At 35.4% G+C, this 23,001-nt stretch overlaps 1 protein-coding gene across 3 annotated transcripts in view; it reads right to left on the bottom strand.

The window, feature by feature from the left end:
- Nucleotides 1-298: 298 nt before the first annotated feature.
- Nucleotides 299-23,001, bottom strand: part of LOC148941169 (secretion-regulating guanine nucleotide exchange factor-like) — a 74,437-nt gene continuing 51,734 nt past the window's right edge. Inside the window, exons 6-9 of one of the 3 annotated variants that reach the window (XM_089104386.1) lie at nucleotides 13,994-14,149; nucleotides 8,726-9,055; nucleotides 3,636-3,752; nucleotides 299-578 (exon numbers count right to left, since the gene is read on the bottom strand). In XM_089104386.1, coding sequence (XP_088960512.1) covers nucleotides 382-578; nucleotides 3,636-3,752; nucleotides 8,726-9,055; nucleotides 13,994-14,149 — 800 coding nt within the window. In that variant the 3' untranslated portion in view covers nucleotides 299-381. The remainder of the gene's footprint in view (nucleotides 579-3,635; nucleotides 3,753-8,725; nucleotides 9,056-13,993; nucleotides 14,150-23,001) is intronic. The other 2 variants (XM_089104388.1, XM_089104389.1) reach the window with 2 other exon arrangements.

The raw sequence follows: 23,001 nt of genomic DNA, 5'->3' as shown, positions 1-23,001 counted from the left end.
CTCGATTATTTATTGTAATTTCTTTTTTGTTTTGGGGTTCATTTATTTATCAATGCTGATTTGTTGTAGTTTCACGCTTGGTATATTATTTGATTTTATTTTTGCTCATTTTTTGTTTACTGGAGTTCTTTACTTTTCTTTGAAAAACTTATTTTGTGGAAAAAGTTTTTTTTAATTAATATCAAAAGTAACAAATAGATGTATTAGTGCCAATAGGCTTCTCATTATGACGGAAGTAATTTGAAAAAAACGGAGGACTAAAAACTAAGAAAAACACTAAAACTAAGAAAAATGGAAGAAGTCCGAACTTTATTGTTGCGATCATGGCTGATTTTGCATAAAAATAATTAATTGGACCAAAGTCTTTGACTTCACTCGGCGTTAACTGTCTACTTGCCGTCTTAAAATATTCTTCATTTTTTCAGTAATTTTGAACATCGGACCATGACCTGGTATTATATAGTCAGCTAATTCTGCCAGTTGTAATCGACTTCTCTCTTGTCTCTGGGGATCAGCAGACCCAGCTGAACGCCATATAGTTTGATCTTCTATATCTTCTTCTCGTTCAAAAATATCACCTAAGTGAAAATTAACCATTAAAATTACCCTGAGTAGCCCTGACCCGGATAATTTATGGCCTATTTGAGATAGTACTGATCTATAAGGAACAGCAATAAACAAAGACAACCATAGGGGATGGAACTGTGTCTCCCTCCCCCAAAATAAAGGCTCGTCCATTTTTCATAAGAAATGGAAAAATAATTCTTCCTAAAATTTGTATTTTATTCATAAACAACGTATTCCGAACTTTTTGCAGCCTTATTTCCTTGCATAAAATTCTGCAAGCAAACTTGAGGATGAAAAATATATGAAAAATATACAGATACATTGAACAAACAATAGAAAACCACTAAAGCAAAAACACCATCAAATACTGCATTGAAGTTTTTTTAACTAGCAGGCCTCTGAACCTCAGCCTGTAGTAAAGTGAATATTTCTTAACTAAATTTAAAGTTCATTACTTGTTATCGGCCAATCGTTACTTATTTACTTATAGTAGGGCTCCATGGCCGGAAATGCAGGCATAATCTTAACAGCGTATACAAATGACCTTCTTTACCTGGCCTTTAAGGAACTTACTTCAGTGCAGTTTAGTTCAGTTCAATTTTATTTACAACCAAAAAGGACATTCAAATAAACTGCCTGTACCCACCTCAAGGAAGGTACCAAAAGTACTTGCGACTGAACCGGTACATATAAAAAAAGCTGACCAATCTCTCAATAGCTCATAATAAAAATAGTAAAAAACCATGAGCTTCGATCTAATAAATATTTTTCAACTTAGTTTTAAACAGGACCAGATTCTCTGCCACCCAAATGGTCTCTGAAATAGAGTTCCATACACTAGGTCCTAAAAATCTAATAAGGAAGCCAGCCTTGGTTGTACTTCCTTATCACGCCAATAATCACAAAAAACCTCAGAAATTATTTAATTCAGACGTTGATTGACGACAATTCCAACCTAGTTTTCCCGTACCTGACCTATATTAAACACTTGGAACTTGCTGAAATAAGTTGCAGTGTTATGCACACTTTCAACACAGCCACTAATAAGCCATAGTGCTTTCTTTGGAGGAGCCTGAACACGTTTAAAAATCGCATAAAAATCATTTGTCTACGACATGGAGCCGTACGAAGCATTAATGTATCAAAGCCTGATATAAAAGCAATAAGACTCTCGAAGCGTAAATTTCTAAGAACGTCAAATTGCTCCAAAGTCACGAGCCACCTTTGTTGCAACAACATTATTGTGACGTGCCACTAAAAATTACAAGCAATGTAAAAGTCTAAATAACAAATTTTCTGATCTTGAGCTACAGGCTTATTACAAAACAGAATTCTACCATTAATGTGACTGGGCCTCTCTACTCTGGAATATAAAATAAAATTGTAAAAGCATTTTGAAAAAAGATATCTAATAAAAAAAACTCCCATTTGCGGCTGACTCTTAATGGTAACTATTATTTCGATTATTCTTAATAGTAAGGATATGCTGCGAAAAGCTATTTCAGAGCTCATTTGAAAGGAAATCGGTATATCTACGTGCCTTTCTAAGTGACAAAACATAATACTGAAAATTAAACACAAAATGTGGTGAAAACTGTATCTTCATACACAAGATTCTGTCATATGATGTAATGTAACTACTTTTTCCTGTGTGTGATATACTCACAAAAAATATCACAAAAAACACAAAATGTAATCACAAAAAAACAAGGTTGCAGCAATAACGTCAAAAGAATAAAGAAAGATCAACTGCCTATAATAACCAAAAATTGAAAAACACGTTTTGGAAAAAAAACTGTCAAGTGAAAAATTGCCATTTGCAGCTGTTTCAGATCTCGATTGATTTTAATGGTAAAAGTTATGGTGAAATATGGTAAAAAGTATGGTAAAAGTAATGGTAAAAGTGGTTAATGCTGCGGAAAAAAATTTATTGGTGCTTCGAAAAATAGCCTATATACTCGAAAGTGATGAGCATTGCTAACTTCAATTAAAGAGACGACAACTCCGTTAGATCTCCATCTTGAAAGAAACACATTAGCTATCTAGCCAAGATTCATTTAGGGGCGTATTTTTCTATGGGGCAGGAGGGCAACTGCCCCACCCGGCCCTCGGTTTAATCCCCCCGAGCCCAGTTTGCCCCCCGCCACCAGCTCAAATGCAGTTTCTTCCAATTTTTTTTTCAAAACTAAGATAAATCTGCATAATATAGGCATCAACAGAGACGGATAGGTTTTTTTTAGTTTATATTCATATTTATAGTACTTCTATAGTAATAAATAGTACCTTTATGGTACCTAATGGGTTATTTTTTAATTTTTACTGTCATTTTCACTTGATTTGGGAAAATTGACTTCAACTTCCCCCCCCCCAGGATTTTGATGAAATTACACCACTGAATTCATTGAACCTTGGCTAAATCTATGTGAGGTGAGCGAGCTGAGACTCTTTCAAAATCTATTTTACAATTTTAGTTGTAAAATTTATTTTATCGATGAGAATTTTTAAGTAATTTGTTTCTTTTCATTTATTTTTATATTATATTTGACAGACGATGGCTGCTGGATATATACCTAAAATATCCGCACGAAATTCTTCACTGTTTTGTTTTGTTTGATGGAAAGACAGTATGGCCTTCGTCAGTATTTATATCATACCAGCTAAACAGAAAATTTGGTTTTAATGATCAACAAAAACAAACTCTCGAAATAAAGAAGCTCTCTAATAATGTTTACCCTTTATTTACCCTGAAGGAATCTGGAAACTTCCCTCTGAAAACGCTTACAGTGTCATATTTAAGTATGTAGATCATTTTCTTAAAAGCAACGTATTATACCCTTTTTCTCAACAAATGAGTGGAGCTTCTCCAAATGGAAAGACTGACTATACACAGCTGATACAAAGCAAAGGGCGATTATTCTCCCAGGATACGTGTGATCACCGGCGGCAAGAGGCATTTGCCAACTAAGTAAAACCAAAGTTTTAATCTCTGATTCCACAATCGTGGATCCGCTTTTTGTGCCGTATTCTGAATATACAGCGAAGGAACAATAACTAATGCAGCACTTTACCTGCAACTACCACTGTTCCAAGACTACTAGTCTTCACAACAACTGAAACATCATCTGCTGTATGACCAGGGGAGGGAAGAACGTACAGCTGCTGACCATCTATCTCATAAGGTTTGCCTGAAAACACATTAGGATTTATTTGGATTTGTAGTGAGGAAAAATTGTTAATAAGAATTTTGAGCTTTTAGACGAAAATAATATCCCTAGTGGGCATCAATTTGGCAAAATAGTTGATGTAATTAAATTTTGTATTATAAAGAGTATCTGCATTAAAATGTTTATACTGAGTAATATGTAAAATCTTATTACGAAAGGATAAAGTTAGAATATATTGTTCAAATTTGGCTGCTCATTTTACTGCAAGCATACAACCTAACGGCCAAAACTGTGGCACAGCTGGAGAATTTTTAATTAACGAGGGGAGTATGATATTTAAATGAATTATAGTTTTGGTTCCAGTCTCTTTCATATAAACAAGTAATCTTCTTTATATGCAAGCCAACTATCCCCCCCCCCCTCTCACTAAGAAAAATTCCCCGTCCAAGCCTTCACTGATGATTCTCCAACATTTCGATCTGGCATACTCTGATCGGGGTTTTCGTATCATATTGGCTGAAATAGTTTCGTTTCATACTTAAAAAAAATTATCTTACAACGATGCTGACAAAAAATCACAAGCTTAGAAGAATCAGAGCTCGTTCCACCGCATATATGTTTCCTAATTACTATTTCAAGAGCAATGTATCACCCGTATTTTTATCCAAGGTGTCACCATAAGCATCGTTGCAAAAAATTGGGGACGAGTTCACTCGAACTATTCTGAATTACATGCCCTTTATTTGAGACAATTCAATCGGAAGGTAGTCATTGCCACATAACCCATGGTATCCTCTTAACCCTGTATGATATTCAAGCTCAAAAGTTCGGCGTTATCAAGGTCAAAACTTCAAGATAACGCCGCAATGGTCAAAAAGTGAAAAATTTTACCTCTAGAGGCGACCTGAATCTAGTGGCGGCTTTTTCTTCGTTGGAATTCAATAAATAACAAACTAAATGGAGTCAGGCAGCACATTCACTTAAATATGACATACCACAGCAAAGCAACTTTCAAAAGATACGTGTGTTGTATCATCTCTTGGCAAAAGATATAAAAAAAATATATGAAATAGTAATGATAAGGCCATTAATGACACGACAAGGTTTGAAGAATTTAGAAATAAAGTTAAGGGGAAAATGTATTCTAATTGAGAGCATTAAATTATTATTTGTCATTTTTATTTGTATTTTATTTATAAATTTATGGACTAGTAACAATATGATAATTAATGATATAAAATGGTTTGAAAAAAATTTAGAAATAAGGTCAAGGAAAAAATGTATCCTATTAATGAGTCCTAAGCTATTATATATTAGTCCTAAGCTATTAGCAACTCAGCAAGGAATTATGTATTTTTATTTATACACATATACATATAATTTTTTTTATATTATCAGTATTTCTGGTATAATTAATTTGTGCTATAAACTAGTTCTATTTTTTTCTTCTATTCCTGACACGCCCCTAAGACAACTTGCCTTTGCAAGTTCATGGGCAGGCTAGAAGATTTAGTTGAAAGACTTTGTTTTTTTCATGTATTATATATATTATGCATTTTGTGAAGTTCTATTTTTTATTAATAAACTAATTAATAATAATAATAAAAATATATGTGTTGTATCGTTTTCTTTCCGAAGATGTTGTTTTTTTGTTGTCAAAGATCCCTTGCATTTTAAACATTTTGTTTTTCTTAGGTACAATAGGAACTAGATATGGCAATTTCCATTCAAATGAGCCCTTAAACAGCTATATGATTTTCCAGTTCCCCACTGGCAGTGATGAAGGAGAAAAAGGAGAACACAACAGTGCTACCCATGAAAAACAGGGATTTTCATTGTTGTTCAAGCCAGAGGGCTGGAAGTATTCTGTGTAGAAATTTTGGCAATGGCATTTTCAAACGTCTATTTTTCGTTTTGATCCAACGCCCTTTTGAGGGGGGGGCTATTTATTAAATTCCCTTTTAAGTTTTTGGTTACTATGTCGTGGTTAATTCTTTATTACTATATTTTAAAACACATTCTTTTTATTTTTGGTTACTGTTGGGCATAGATTATCCTTTACTAGGCTGTAGCTACCACCGCAATCAAGATAATAGTATGAAAATCAGTAAAGGGTCCTAAAAAAACGAATATTTTTTCCTGTAGTTCCATGTGTAGATGACACTCTTTGTATAATTGATGTATGCTTCTAAGGGGACAACTGTGATTAATATACATATTACACACAAAAACAGCCTTTGGCTTCTTCTTAGTTGGGATAATCAGGCAGATGAGTCATTAAAATAAGACATAACCAGGCCTACCCCAGAGAAGACACTTTTCAAAAGACACTTGTATCGCACCTTCATGTACGTGATGATTCAGTTTTATCAAAAATCGTATTTCATTTCAATATTTCTGTTACTATGGGCTAGAGTTCGTTCTATACTAAAAATATCTTTTCAATCTGTTTTCAATGTTTTCTAGTATTTCATCTTTATTTCTGTTGTAGTGCTGTCTCCTTGCAAACATTGTATTGAAGTTGCTTGGCTTTGAAGCTTTTCTAGTTTTGTTTTCTGTTTGGATCGTTCTCCGTTGGATTTACCGTTTGGGCACAATTTTAACCACAAATGGTATTTACAAATGAGACGACTTGACAGCATGCATCCTTTTATCACATGCAGAACAATTTTTCCTTGGTACTTTTTTAATTTTATCAATAGAAAAACGTTATCGATGGCAAATTTTTCTATTAAAATAAAACAAATCTATTTAAATAAAAATTGCGTTTTGACGCGTTTTTTTATTTTTGGTTACTATGGGTCATGGTTCGTCAAACAAATAAATGTTCAAATGCAGATAAGTCCATTTATAAGACAGTGAAAGCAGATACAAAAGTCTGGATATTTCAATTACATATACAGCGATCGTCCGGAAGTATCCATAATTTTGTATCTGTTTTCACTGTCTAATAAATGGACTTATCTCCATCTGAACGTTTATTTTTTCGTTATAAACAGACAGTGTGGGTTTAGAAAAAAAATACCTAGTTTAATGTGTTACGTCGAAAATGGTTCGTCTGTGTACCAACAACACTGTATCAATATTGCTTCTCGGTAGCCCTGTTATGTTGAACAGCCCTTATCTATTACAAGATAATTCATGGGCTAAAACACCTATCCCCAATAAGCTATATTGAAATACAGTTAAGTGATTTTCAGTAACGCAACCACGATTACACATCACACACAGAATAAACTTTCGGCTATTTCTTAGCTGGATGTAGTAAAGAACGAACCCTGGTAGCAACAGTTGTCATCATGTAGTTTTAATACAACATTATTTATGGTTGTAAGCAACGATTAAGACGTCATTCATCAACTTGTATATGAGGATGCAATTTTTTTTGTTAAAAAATTGATTTTATTTTAAATATCATGTTTTGATAATTACAAAAGGCACTAGACATAACAATTTCCTTTCAAATGAGCCCTTAAATAGCTCTCTATGGTGGTACACTGCCACGCTAGCAATGGCCAAGGGAAAAAAAAGAAAAAAAGGACACATAACTGCTACCCATACAAAACCATGATTTTCCTTGTTGTTCAAGGCAGGGAACTTTAACTTTCACTTATAGGGATTCGGCTATGGCAATTCTAATGGTTTACTTTTTTCGATCTGACGTCTTGTCTAGAGGTTCCAGGCTATTTTTTGAAATTTCCATAAATTTGCTTTCAAAATAACGTTTTTCTATAGACTCTAATTTAGATGATAGTTTCAGTTCCTGATTCGGCAATAAACGGCTATTTTTTCTTACTTTCCAGTTTTTTTTAAAACGTGTTTTTTAATTTTGGTTACTATGGGCTATGGTTCATCTTTTACTAGGTTCCAACTACCACTGGAGACAAAATCTAGAAGTTCTTGAGCTGTTTCACTGGTCTAATCACCAGAATATCTTCTTGCTGAGTTGGCAATTTCACTGCTGAGTTGCGTATTAAGAAAAAATTAAAAAAGGAAATTAGATATGTACTGCAGCAAAAAGTACACCTGATGGTAGTATAAAAACGAGCTAGTTTCTAACTTGATTTAAGATTTATTAAGCTTCAAAGCTATATTTAGCGATTTCCCGCTGCCATCATTCTAGAGCGAACGTAGACAGGCACCAGCGTGATTAAAGCAGAATCAAGCAGGTTCCTGGGTTTCCAGGCACCCTCCAACATCCCCCACCTACTTTTTTTTAGCATAGTCGTGGGCACACCGAACCTTGTTTGAACCAAAAAAAGCAAGTTGCACCTGTTTTTAGCTGGAGAATCAAGTAAGGATGCACTACCAGTGTGATTGCAGGACTAGCATGGGCCCTTCCAGACCCTTCGTCCCCTCTCAACAACTTTTTAGTACAAATATTGACATAACATACCCTGTTTGAACCAGATTCATAATGATTCTATGTAAATACAAGCTAAATATTTATTGGGCATAAAACATTTACGTTCTAATAACGGCATTAAGCCAAGTCCCGACTTAGTTTAAAAACGAGTCAAGTCTTGAATCAGTTCATAAACGGTGTAAAACTTCCAAGTAGTAGTTAGTGCTATCCCAACGCCAGATCTTGAAAATAAAGATACACTGGTCGTAACTTGTTTGAACTGGAACGAGCACACGAGCTCATCAAAAAGTCCCCAAACAATTTTTAGCTAGACAGAGAGCCAGCAAATATATTCGTATATATAGCACATTCAGGCTGACCAATCAAAAGCCTTTCATACTTAATGTGCCTTCTTTTCATCCCTCAAGTTATCTGGAGCGTTCTAACTCAAACAGCAAGCGTACTATCTCTGTTATATTCTGTATACAGATGATTGATCCTCAGAGCAAGCCACATAACCAAACATCAAATTGAGACCCGCTTTAAGTAAACTTTCCTGAAATATAACAGCGTACTGTACAATATTACTTTTTTACTGCTAAATTATACTACTATGGCCTATGATTACTTTCCTTTCTACATGACTTACCTGAATCAAATGGATGAAACCAGTAGGTATCCTTTTCTGAGACACAATATCCGACTATATGAATCGCCTTGAGGAATAAATTATTGTTGCCAATATGGTCTGAATGTCCATGAGTTGAAATAACATAATCGACATCATCAGGCCTTATATTGAACTTTTCGAGCTCTCTTAGAATGAATGGGCCATCCCATGGCGTCATGGTATCTACTATAACTATTTTTGGGCCCCTGATTATGGTGCAGGAAGCATTCGCCTTGAAATGGGTAGTCTCGTCCACTGCATAGCCTCTATGGACTATGTCTATTAAGTAGGCTTTCCCTTCTTCTTTGCCTAAGAAAAAAGATTGAATGGAAAGCTTGGATAAATCTAAATAGGATTAATTCTCATTGGTACCCCACAACCATGACTGTTTTAACAAATCTAGCACCCCGACAATAGAATAATATGGCCCAAAGCATCAATGTTTATAATTGTAGTCAAACTCTCGAATAAAGTCGAAATTGCGCACGACAATATCCTATACAAGTCCGTATCCTATTCCTAATTTGTCAGTTTGTACTTACATGTACTTGTTGCAGGACCAGACACGAACGTCTCAACAGACATCTGGGAAACTCCGCATGGTTGCCTCCCATCTGTCGCAAGCTTGTGTCAGCTCTTCGGTAAACCGGATCCGGCAGCTTTCCCACCCTCTATCAAACATTCAAAATCCGCTAATGGTTCGCAAGTAATATCTGAAAGTTGTCCAGCAATTTTTCAGTCAACTGTCTGGTCATCTACGTCAATCACGCAAAGGAGCAGCTAGAAGCACTTGTTTGATAATGCCGTCTTTGGGTGTTCTCTGGACATACCCAAGGCAACGGATTTTTCTCTGTTTGACAATCGTAGCGGCGGGTTCAATTTTAAAGTAGCGGCAGGCCCATATAAATATTTGAAATTCTGTCGGAGAATAGTATCCGCAACATTTCTCGTAAACAACGGTGGTCAAAGGATTCCAAATCATGAACGTGAAGCGCGTTCAATGGCCAAGCCTCAACTGCATAGAAGAAAATAGATCGAACTGCGGCTTTATAGACACAAATTTTTGTCTTCAGTCTAATCTACAAATGGTAGCGAAGATGCGAGAATATGGCTTGGGCTTTGTTGATTCTGTTCTGAAGGTCCAGGTCATAACCTCCACGAGAATCTATTAGTGAGCCAATGTAAGTGAAGCTATCCACATGCTCTTGTTCTTGTAAGGGAAGCACAAGTTGATAATCCGACTGTATATTTAGTTCCAATCAGTAAAGTTGAACATTGCTAAACCTTCAACCATAAAATTTATGACTTACGGTGTCACAGAACTTCATTTTCATCATTAATAATTAATTATATGTTCTTGTTTTTGTATCAAGATAATGGATAACGCAAACTTATAAGCAACTTTTATTACTGTAAATGCAGAGCGAAATACAATGTTAGCCCCTTTTGTGTGTTACAATCATTTTAAACGCTAAATTTGCTTCTATCTGTCACTTCAAGCTGAGGTGCATACAGAGTAAATTTTCCAGGTGTAAATTACGAGGCACTAATTTGGCGGAGGGGTAGTATGGATACTGAAAAGGAATCTAAAAAAATAACACCCTCTTAATTCTGAAAAATACTTTTTTCCTGAATCTTCATTAAAAACACGGAAAAACAATTATACCTCAAAACGACCCCCCAAACACACACGCATCTTCGTGAATTGGCACCCGTATGTAAACTTTTTTTTAACTAGAAAAGTTGGAATCTCAGAGCCGCAGTTTTCACAATTGTAAGATGAGTTTGGCAAAAGATACAAATACATCGTAGTAGTAGGCAAAAGTCGTTATGCTGACGTAATTTTTCACAGCCAATTTCTTGCCATTTTCATTTCTCGTTTCTTCGGTACATGTGTGACATCAAAGTCAAGGAAAAGCACATATCATCCATAGATCTCACCTTTTTATTGACGTTGTAACTATGTAGTAGATCGGGGATGATAATCTCTAATTGTGACCAATTTAGGTCAAAACTATCAACGGTTATTTTATCTTTAGAGACAGATTTATTTTCGTATCAAAATTTACCATGAAATGTAATATTTTGTTACAAATATTTCCAGTCTCTGAATAGAAAATTCACAGGTTTATTTAGACCCAAACATATACACTAACCTTGGCTCAAACTACAGACGGTACTAACATTCTAAGTAATAACAGGTTTCTTGGTCATCCAGCCTAAAATCATGGATGAAATTTTGGTCATAAAAGGAACTGACTTTTCGTCATTCGATTTAACATTAACTTCATTGTGTTGTTACCACAGTATAAATATGAAACAGTAGCGAAAATATGGTTTAAAAATGGGACACGTCAAAGCGCACTGAAAGGGAAGTTTCCCTTTGATTCACAGCAATAGCTTTAGTTGCTATCACAGTCAGGGTTGCCACCGTCAGTAGGATTTTACTAGATCTAGTAAAAAAAAAATCTAGTAAATTTAGAGGACCTAGTAAATTTCCCGAAATCTAGTAAAATCCATTAAAAAGTCATGAATTAAATTGAACGAAACTTTTTTTTATTTTCAATGATTTCAGGGAAAAAAATTATCGTAAATATATGACAATTTACAATTTTTGCTTGTCTGTCTCTTAAGAGACAGACAAGCAGTCACCTATTTTCATAAACAGACACTTCACTGACGGCGTTTAAAGGTCAACAAAATCATCTTTTTGTGTATCAACTCTTACCAACTAAAAATGAAGCTGTAATGACACTTGGATTTGTGATGATTGGGAATCTATTGGAAAAGCCACCCAAAGTGATTTGGTGCATCTCCTCATTCTGAAAAAGTTATCTTTTTCTCAGAATTGCATAAAATGATTCATTTTACTTATAGATAGAAAGTTTATCATCCTTACATCCTGGGGTAGAACTAACATAAATAGTAATATTTGTGGGTTGGGGCAATTGCGGGTGGGGCACTCGTAATTGAGTTAAGTTCTAAATCTATGATATAGGTTTGATACATTAATAAACATTTATTGTTGTCAGATATTAAATAATCGTCCCATTGTTTATATTTGAGTCTCTTACTAAAATGGCTGCTGACCACTGTGTTAGGTGAATGCTGTGAACTGGAGTGCTTCTTCTCTTCTGAATGAGATGACATATGGTTTCAGTCTGCACAGGGGCAGATCCAGGAATTTTTAGGGTGGGGGGAAAAAAGATTGATCCGAAAAAAAATTTAGGGGGGGGGGGCAAAATAGGTTGATCCGATAAACTTGCGTTATAAGCAAGTTTAAATAACGCAAACTTGAGTTTGCGTTAACTAAACGGAGGAAAACTATTCTCCGTCACGTTTCACAGTCTGACCTCGAAAGTCCGTGCAAAATTTGGAAAGCTTTGTCCCTTTTTAAAGATGCTGCTGGAAATGAACTGTTTCCATACTTGCCAAAGTTCTTTCTGACTCTCTGCAGCTTGCCCCATTCATGTTCCGGAGAAGAGAGACAGTTCTCGATTTTGTCCGTCATAAAAACCAAAAATCGGAATAAGCTAAATATCTCGACTGTTTCGGCCCTTATGAAAACAAAGCAACTTGTCGTCAAGTGAAGTCCATGACAGGGTGATCCCCGGTGATTTGACTCGGGCTACCAAGAAATGGAAATAGGTGGATCCCTTCAGTCAGAATTCGACACTAGTTGATGCTTTAAATTCAGATGAGGACAAGGACGAGTAAAGCCTTTTAATTGCTATTTTTTCAATTATGACTTCATGTTTTTCTTTTTACTATTAAATTTGTATGATTTACCTGACCTGAAGACTTTTGACAAAATGGTATTTTTTAAACTAATTATTGTATGTTATATAATTTTTCTTTTTCTTAGCAGCCCTAGTCCAATTTGAGGTGCACTTTTTAACTTACATAATTTTACAACTAAACCGGTAGCCGATTACGTCATTTCCATTTTGAAGTGATATAGATTAAATTGGTTTTTGATTCTCTAGTATACGAATGAGAAAAAATCCAGAAAAAAATCAGTTAAAAAAAAACATAAATTAATTGCTTTTAAATCTGCCAGACATCTTTGTAAGCAGCTTATCCGGAATTTAAAGCCAGCCCAATTAGTGTTTTAAAACTGGCAAATTTTCTCCTAAAAATGTGCAACTGAAGGGTATAGATTTCAAACCTAAAAACCGAAACTCGGGGACAAATTTCATAAGCCATCACTTTCAAACACACCTCAGATCCTTAGCACTTCATCGCCTGAATTGCTTCATGACTAGTTGTAGCTGTTTGTCTTCGTTGATTGTTTTTTACTTTTTCAATATATCTGAATTTTATGACCCGAAGAACATTGATAAATTTAAAGCCGGACTTCAACAGCAGAATTTCCAGAATCATAGATTCCAGACTATTGTTTGACGTCTTGCAAACACCGCATCAGGAATATGAAGCCTATCCAGTAGTGCATCCAAACAATCCAAAAAAAAAAGGATTTTTGAACTTGTAGGTTTCCGGAATTTTCAATCATACTATGAAAACGAAAGAAAAGAGGAAAAGAGAAAAAAAGAAGAAAAAAGGAAAAAAAATTGTGAAAATCGTACTGATTATCCTCCTATAGTAAAAATCGATGCTTGATGGTGCGCGGGCGGCGTAGCCCCACGCGCAAAATTTTTTTTTGAGCATTTAGTAAAAACAGATACGATCTAGTAAATTTTTCCTCTCCGATTTAGTAAATTCTTCGAGCTCAGGGTGGCAACCCTGATTACAGTATGAATATTAAAGAAGGCGGATTCATTTAGAAAAGTGTGCGAATGATGTGTCCTAAAAATCTTTAACAGAGAGCTTAGGAGTTTCACTACTGTATATATTTATGCTGTGGTTGTTACAGTAGGATGTAGGCATACAGTGGTTCATATTGGACATAATTGACAAGTCTAGTGCTGTAACAATTCATATATTAAAATAAAACTACACCAAAGGGAAGCTCTGGATTTGACCTAATACCCATCTCCTTGACCAAATTGAAAAAAAAAATATAGAGGAGCTGGCTAAAGAAACCACCCTTTTTCATCCATAGTCTTATAAAAAGTGCCTGATCTCTTTTTTTGTGGTAATTACTCTACAATAACCCCTCCCCCAATAATTGTTTACACCATGAATCTCGAAAATAGGATTGAACACTTGATACAGATATATACTTATGAAGGAAAATCATACACATATAACGCTAAATCAGAAAGCAAGATTGCAAGTTTTACTTACTTATGGCAAAGTTGTGGCCATGTCCTGCCCATAAAGCGATAACTTTTTTATGGTGAAAAAATAATATATTCTCAGGGGCAATGATGTCTTCTGTTTTACCGTTACCACAATTACCATGTTCATTCCATCCCCATGCTCTGACTTGACCAGTACCTGCTCAAATAAGTTATTAAATCATATTATTCTTCATGTAGAGAACTTTTTCACACATTGCACTAATCATGTTGACTAATTGACATATTGACTAAAAAACAAATCATAATTGACTAATCATATTGCAAAACCTATGAGATGTCATATGGTCCTTTAAGTACATTAATTAAAAAAAACTTTTTCCACAAAATAAGTTTTTCAAAGAAAAGTAAAGAACTCCATTAAACAAAAAATGAGCAAAACTAAAATCAAATAATCTACCAAGCGTGAAACTACGAAAAATCAGCATTGATAAATAAATGAAACCCAAAACGAGCAAAAATTACAATAATTAACCGAGTCAAACTCAAAATGAGCGGAAATTAACATAAGTTGGGCGCGAAACCCTTGTGCCTTCCCAAGCCCAGAACATAATTTGCATTTTACTGAAAAAATACAAATGTTTTTTACTTTTATAACTTTAATAAATCAAATAACATTAACATTTTGATTACTAAATATAAGTATATGTATATTAAATTGAGAATACACATTTATTTGTATTTTTCCGTAAAGTACAAATTTTGTTCTGGCCTTGGGAAGGCATAGGGGTATGCCTCCAGGGCATAACTTTCAACCCTTGCACTGAGGGCTCTGATGGGGGTTACCATCCTAAAAGACATAATTTCCAGGACTTTCAACTACGTTGAACAAAATGAATACCTCAAAATTTTGATTGGATCTGTTTGGGAAAATGGTGGGCGTGAGAGGGGCTTTAGTCTCTATTCAATCACTTTCAACTATTAAAAAGGGAATAGCCCTTTCAATTTCCAATTGAATGAGCCTTTTTGAAGTTACAACAAGAACACTTTCAATAAAATATTCATATGCCCCCAGAGTATAACTTAAAACCTCTGCCCTGAGGGCTTTGGGGGGAGGGTTTGTCATTCATAAAGGCCTAATTTCCAAAACTTTTAACTACGTTGAATAAAATTGCTATCTAAAAATTTTGATTGGATGTGTTTTGGGCAAAGGTGGGCGAGAGAGGGGCGTTAGTTGCCCTCAAATCACTTTTGACTATAAGAAATGGTACTAGTCCTTTGAATTTCAAATCGAATGAGCCCCTTTTCAAGTTTCTACGACAAAGATTTAAATAAAAACCTTATATGCCCCCAGGGCATAACTTATAACCCTTGCCATGAGGGTTGTGGGTGAGTGTCCTCCTTAAAAATATGTTTTCTATCTGGGAATCAACTAGTGGGGGGGCGGCGCTAGTTGCCCTCCAATCACTTTCGACTAATAAAAAGTGCAATAGCCCTTTGAATTTCCAGTCGAATGAGCTTTTATTGAAGTTTCTATGACAACACCTTCTTTAAAAACCTTATATACCCCCAGGGCATCAGTTAAAACCCTTCCCCTGAGGGATTTTGGGGAGTGTCAGCCTCAAAAACATATTTTATATCTGGAAATCAACTACGCTGAACAAAATAGCTATCTCAAAATTTTGATTGGATGTGTTTGGGGGAATGAAGGACGGGGGGGGGGGGCTAGTTGCCCTCCAATCACTTTCGACTATTAAAAAGGGCACTAGCCCATTGAATTTACAATCGAATGAGCCTTTTTTGAAGTTTCTACGACAATACCTTCTATAAGAACTTTATATACCCTCAGGGCATAACTTAACACCCTTGCCCCGTGGGTTGTGGAGGAGTGTCCTCCTCAAAAAGATATTTTCTATCTGGAAATCAACTACGCCGAACAAAATGGCTATCTCAAACTTTTGATTGGACGTATTTGGGGGAATAATGGGCGTGGGGGGGCTAGTTGCCCTCCAATCACTTTCGACTATTAAAAAGGGCACTAGCCACTCCAATTTCTAATCGAATGAGCCCTTTTTTAAGTTTCTACGACGACTCCTTCGGTACGAAGTGCCCGGGTATGGAGAAAAAACAAAAAAACAACACATTGTGCCCACACCGTTCTTTACTTAGGTAGCGCTAGCGCGCTGCCTACGACACATAAACATACATGGTTATGTAAACTCTAAGATTTTTGTATTGCAAACCCGTAATATTTCTCTTCATTTTTATTGTCTATTTAATTTAGACTGGCGCTGTATTGCGTCATGTCTTCCGCCAATAACGTTGGTTGCGTATGAAATACGTTGGGGTTTACTACTTTTTTCTATAATTCCACTATTTCCTTGATTTCGTTCGATCTATATCGTCGCATATCTCCTGTTTTTATTTTTACCGATTCAATCCACTTATTATTTAAATTTACTTCCATATTCTGGGAGGAGGGCAAATTTCTGGCGATACAATGTCCTCTTCGTGGCGAGGAATGAGGTTCAAAAGATTGTATTCTATTCACTGTTTCATCCTCTTCTCCTACTCTATTATCCTTTTTCACGCCGACGGGTAGGGGAGAAGAATTTGCCGGGTATACGAGCCTTTCATTCGCTACGTCTAATAATACAATATTTGACTTTAAAAAATTAGCATCTATAATGACTTCATATGGAAAATTTTTGAATATTATAAAATTTGTTGGAAAAATTCTATTATCCTTTTTCACATCCAGGCGAATTGAACTTTTTGCATCTAATTTATGCCCTGTTACGCTAGTTAAATTGGGAATATTAAAATTCTTCCGTCGCTTAATATGCGAACGTAACTTATTAAATACGCATGAATTTATTATGTTAACTGTCGCGCCAGAGTCGACTAGGGCTTTAAAGTAAATATTAGCCAAACAAAAATCATTAAATATAGGTAACATGTTATTATTTTCACTAAAAGACGGTACTATTATTGGGTAGGACTTATAAAAGATTCTGGGTCCATTTTATTCTTCTGAGGGGCCTGATGCGTTTCCCTGCGGGTTTATTTCATATGTTGGTGCTTGCAATAGAGATTCCATGGCTACAGTGGGATGCTCATCACTGGCTAGCTTATTGATATTCGTCTGCCGATGCTGCCATGTATTATTACGGTGGTTCGGATTTCTTCCCAACCCGCGTAACGTCTGTTCATTTCGCGTTATCGAAAAATTAACATTCTCCGTCGGTAAGTTTTCTGTATTTCTATTGAATCTCGTGGAATATACTATTCTTGCACTATGATGGTTTTGCCGAGTTTTTGAGTTTTGGAATCGATAATTATTTTGTCTGTTGGAGGGACGGTTCGTGTATATTTGCGGGTTTGATGTATACAAATTCTGTTAGTAAGCATTGTGAGGTAATGTTAGGTGTATTCCTCCACGCCTATACCCTTGTGCGCCACTGGCATTTAAATTTGTTCTCCCGAACAAATGGTTGCCATAATTTGGTGCCGTCGGGAATGACGAATCAGTTACGGCCCCGATCCTAGAACGGCACTCTCTCGTGATATGTCCGGGACGGTTACACGTATAGCATCTTATTACTGTTGAATTGTTTCCATAATTAATTGGTTTAGTAGGCTGAAAATTTTGAAAATTTTGAACTGTACGCTTTCAGCCTACTGGGTTCTTGTGTTTTATTTTTGTTTGGCACTGGTGAATTATCCCTTGAAAAGAAAGTTGGGGAAATCTCATTTGACGGTCTTGCGGTTGATTCGCCTATGCTATTTATTCTTGAATTATTGTGGTTTGCTACAATCGTGTCAATTTCCATCATTCGTGCCACCTCCTGAATTGTCAGGCCTAACGTTTGAATATTTTTGGATATTACCATTCGATATAATTTTGGGGTAAGCCATTGTAAAAAGGCATGTAATATAATTTTTTCATACAATTCTCCTGAACCTTTTCCAAATTTTGCTTCGACTTCAACCCTCACACTATGTAGATATTCTCGCACATTTTTTGTTTGATCAAAGCATACTGTCCCGTGTTTTAATTTATTTGTTGAACTTTTTTCGATAAATCTGTCTCGGAACGCTCTTAGTAATTTGTTTACCGAATTTATTGGGAGATTGTTATCTTCCTCTACAGTATTTTCAATTTTCTTTAGGAAGGTTAAAGCTTGCCCTCTCAATCTTAGGAGGAGCCTACTAATTAATCTTTTTAGCTTTGTTTTAGTTATCTCTACAAATTGGGCCAATTGGATATTAAATTAATCGACATCTGATCGAAGCTGATGACGAAAGGCGAATCTCCGCATTGGAAACAAAATGTCTCCGTCGCATAGCAGGGATCACCTACATCAACCGAGTATCCAATGATGACCTCCGTAAACTCCTCCACTGCTCACACACTATCATGGACCGAATTAGAAGTCAGAAACTCCGCTGGCCTGGTCATATCCAACGAATGTCATCAAATCAACTCCCCAAAATCACGTTTGAAGGACGGGTACATGGCACACGACCTCGTGGCCAACCTCGGAAGAGATGGTACGACAACTTAAATGGCCAGAACCTCACCCAACTCCTGCGTCTTGCGCCATATAGAACCGAATACCGTCGCCATATTCAACTACTAGTGACAAGAGAAGAAGCCCCAATACAGCCTCAAAGGCCGGATGGGATATAAGTCAAAGTAATTCAATAGAAAATCGGTGAATTCAATTTTGCTTCAATGGCTAGGTCTTGCGTCATCCAAGGAAATAAATTTATTCGTGTCGACGTACATTTGACTCCCTTCTTAACTGGATCCTAGTTGAACCGTTTCAAAATAAAAATCGTCTTAAATAATAAAGCATTTTCGGCTCGAATTCCAAGCGGCGGGGTTTCAAGTCGTCCTTGAATTAAAATTTCTTCGTGCGGGCTGATGATTCAATAGGGGTTGAATTGTATTACCACCCCGCAAAGCTTTATTCAAAATTAATAAATCCAATTTGGCTAAAGTGGCTATATTTCGTGTCTTCCAATAAAAATTGTCTTCGCGTAAACAAATATTTGACTTGTTTCTCATTCGGATCAGGGTTGAATAATTTCCCTGGCAGACTAAGTGTTGTTTAAAAAAATACAGTAAAACAATTTGGATTCGAATTTTGCTTCAGAGGCTGAATTTCACGTCGTCAGCTAAAGAAGAAAAATTCTTACTGCAGGCAAATTTTTGACACGCTTCTCTTTCAAATCAGAGTTGAATCATTTTTTGGCCGACAAATTTTTATTTGAAATAAATAAGAAAGCAATTCGGAGTTCGATCTTGCTTAAGCGCTTGGATTTCAATGAAAAAACAATTCTTCATGTTGACAAATAATTGACTTACTTCTCAAAGCGTTATTTAAATAAATGAAAATAATTATAATTGTAACTATATAATACAATTATATAATACAATTAATTATTTTATTAATTAATTGTTATATAATTAATTATATAATATAATTATAATAATTATAATTATAATATAGTAAAATAATTTAGACTACAATTTATCTTCAGCGACCGGATTTCATGTCGTTTCCTTGTTTCAATAAACAAAATAATTTAAACTCGAATATCACCTCGGCAGCCAGTTTTCCCGTTGTCGAATGGCAAAAAAAAATCTTCACGGTGGTGAATATTTGACATGCTTCTCTTGCGAATAAGAGCTGAACCGTTTTACGGTTAGTAAGTTTCATACATCGTCTGCTGACTAGTAGAACTAGCAGGCTATTGCAAAATCGAAGAGAGATGTTTAATCACTCATTCTCAAGCTCTTGATCATACTTAAGAGCTTTTGTCTATTCGTCTTGATCACTTTAAGTACCATATGGTACATAAAAAGGGTACCATAATACTTTCCATAGTCAGTAACTCTCAAATCGAGCCTTAAAGCTCCCCTTCTGGCATAGTCCCCCTCCCAGTCCTCTTAATAAGTCTAAGTGAAAACTAAGAAATTCATTCTAAAAAATACTGCCTGAAAAAACAATCATTTAAATTTGATTTTGGACTAAAAGCTGTTATTTGTACTTATCTTAACAGTAAAAATTAATTACGAAAACAAATTTTCGAGAATTTCAAAATACTTTAGAATTCTGATGTAACTCTTTTATATTTTTTATTTTTCAAGCACTACCTGGGCATCAATACATCGTAAAGAGGAGTTTAAGAGCTCGTTTGAAAGCTAATGCTAACACCTATATACATAGCATATTTTTTCTTAGCAGCATCATCCTATGGCGGCCTATGGCTCCAAAATACGAATTTTGTGTCGTATACTGTTGAAATCTCCACGGCCAAAAATCGTCAACCGGATGCTTAGAATCTCCCAGTTCCCTTGGTATGTGTAAGTTAAAACATGAATTAAAAAAACCTAATGAAGCAATATTTTCACTCAAACTCAAAACTTAGTCAGGAATGAAAATGTGTGCTATTTATGTTTATCCTAACAGTAAAATTAAATTACAAAAACACACTTTCGGAGCCTCAAAAAAAGAGCTGGAAACCCTAATGTGCCTTCTTTTTTTCTCCAGTGCCAGCGGGGCACTAGGACAACGCAGGAGCGTTGAAATACGTAATCATGCGGAGTTTTTGTGATGAGGGTTTTACCCCCCTCCCGTCAAGGTGAACATGAATTGGCTTTTGTTTTTGAACGGGTCTACTACTGGTAGGCCGGGTATTGACCCCTGAAATTCGAAGAATTTTCTTGTATTAACCTTAAAGTTCATGAATCAAAAATAACTAAAATATTATTATATGAGAAGTTCAGAAATCTTTGCAGTATTGCGGCAGAATAAATGCAATAATAATAGCAGAAATCGCTGTCTTTTATAATCGTATAGTTTTTTAAAATCTCTATATATTTCAAACAAGATGTACCGTGAATAAAAATATGTACTTAAAATATGAAAAACTTATTTCCTTCCAAAAAATACTTCCGATATAAATTAAACTCCCCTTAATTGAGTTTAAATCTAATTTCAGACTTTCATCTAAATTCCTAACAGGGAAAGAAAAACCACAATTATTCTCTTTAAAGTACTAAGTAAAAAAAAGATGATTATATCTGCATAAGAGCTTGACAAATTCCAAGCGGACTTTGTAATACTTCGCAGAATTCCACACGCTTTATTTTACAGAACAATAGAGATGTATTCTCAAAGGCTCTAGACAGATGTAAAAAAGCTGCTGGTTGAGTTGCGGTACAGAGCAAATGAGACGGGTTTCGAATTTCACGAAAATACTTGACAAAAATCATACGGCATTGTTTTATACAAAGTTTGAAAATCTCTTAGGAATGTGAGCATTTAATGATCAAAATATTGCGAATAAACTATTGGACTGTCAGTCAGCATAATAGTCGTATTTTGTCAGCATAAGAATAAGGTGGGAAATCCTCCAACAGGAGTTGGGCCAATCGTGAAATAGTTGTGAATGCTCAGAATAAAAACCCGTGTTATATGGTAAGGAAAAAGTGTTTTTCCGCATCATTATGAATGTAGAAATCATTCGGAAATCATTAAGAATAGAGAAAGGACCGAGGAAAGATTAATCGGTATGCAACGATTGATTTGAAGCTTGTCTATATTTGTAAATTGCTGTATATCCAGATGTAATTCTCAATAAATATATTACTTTCTTATATGCGTTTCCTTTGGAATACGTCTGTATCTCGCTACAAAGTAGGTAACTAGTTCAACTTTACTCCATTGGTAAACGCTCTCTCAGGGAATTTGATTACTACGCAATATGAGAGGTACTTAGCAAGCAGATGACACTAGGAAGTGCGGTTACGCTCCTAGACTGATGTATAGGGAATTTCTTGACCTATTACATTGACCTATTTCATTTCCTCCCTTACAAGTGGTGCGGTTATAAGCGGCGCAAGTCACGCGGTCGTAAACTTGGAGGAAAACACGCGAACTAGTTATGCTTCAGAATTTTTTTTATTTCATTTTAAATCAATGGATAGATACATACTTATAACAAAAAGTGTCTAAGCCTAGAACCCCTAAGTTATTAATAGGGACACCCTCTTAGAAGATCTCATAGGAGATAAGTAGTTCTCCCTTCAATAGGTTAAGTGAAAAGAGTCAATTAGTTGTGTTTGTGTAATTTTATAGTGTTAACTTAACTATTTCAAAAAAAGCCGACATGTCAGAGGAAATAAGTGAACTATTAATTAAACGGAAAACGGAAGCCGACCAGGACGAAATTAATGCTACCAATACTAAGAGTGAACGCGAATACAAGAAAAACAAAGTTAAAGGTGGAGCAGAAGAAAATAAGAATAACTATTGTCCCTTATCTTTGGAAAATATAAAAAGAAATCAAAATATGGATGAAATGTGTCTAGCACTTATTAATTATTTTTTGAACGATGATGTGTTACCAGATAATTTCAAAACTCTTAGAAAAGAAATAGATAATTTTTAAAATGATCTTGACGAAGCAATCTTATGCAGAATTACGACAGTTGAGGCAAATAGAAACCAAACCTCAATAATACCTGTATTACCCCAAAACTTAATAATACCTGCCTTTGAATACTTTCATGCAGATATAGGTGGACATTTAGGAATAACTAAAACCTTTCATAAACTAAAACAATATTCTTATGTACTGTCGACGTTAACAAAACTTAAAGACTTTTTAAATAAATGCGAAGTGTGTAACTTAAGAAAAAATCCCAAAGCTTATCCTAACCCCCCAATGGGAAGAGTCCCGGTAGCAAGGTTCCCAAAAGATTTCCAGATCAAATGGTTTCACCAGCAACTCCAATAGAGAGACCCCTATCCCTAGAGGAGGAATTAAACAGAGCTGTAGGAACTCCGGGTAATATTGTAAAGAAAACTCCTCCTAAAGATTCAATTAAAACAAATCTACGAGAAGCTATGGATTTAATAAATTTTCCCATAAAAACGAGGCAAAGCACATTGCTTTTTGAATCAAACTGCCAAGGATGCCCAGCAATGACAGTATCACGACATAAACATATCCAAGCTTAAGCCTAAAGAATGGTCT

Source organism: Artemia sp. Qi Xiang Cuo, chromosome 18, assembly GCF_049724085.1.
Source record: "Artemia sp. Qi Xiang Cuo chromosome 18, ASM4972408v1, whole genome shotgun sequence".
Lineage (NCBI taxonomy): Eukaryota > Metazoa > Arthropoda > Branchiopoda > Anostraca > Artemiidae > Artemia > Artemia sp. Qi Xiang Cuo.
Note: the sequence above shows the minus strand (reverse complement) of the source record. Positions and strands in the feature narration are given on the sequence as shown.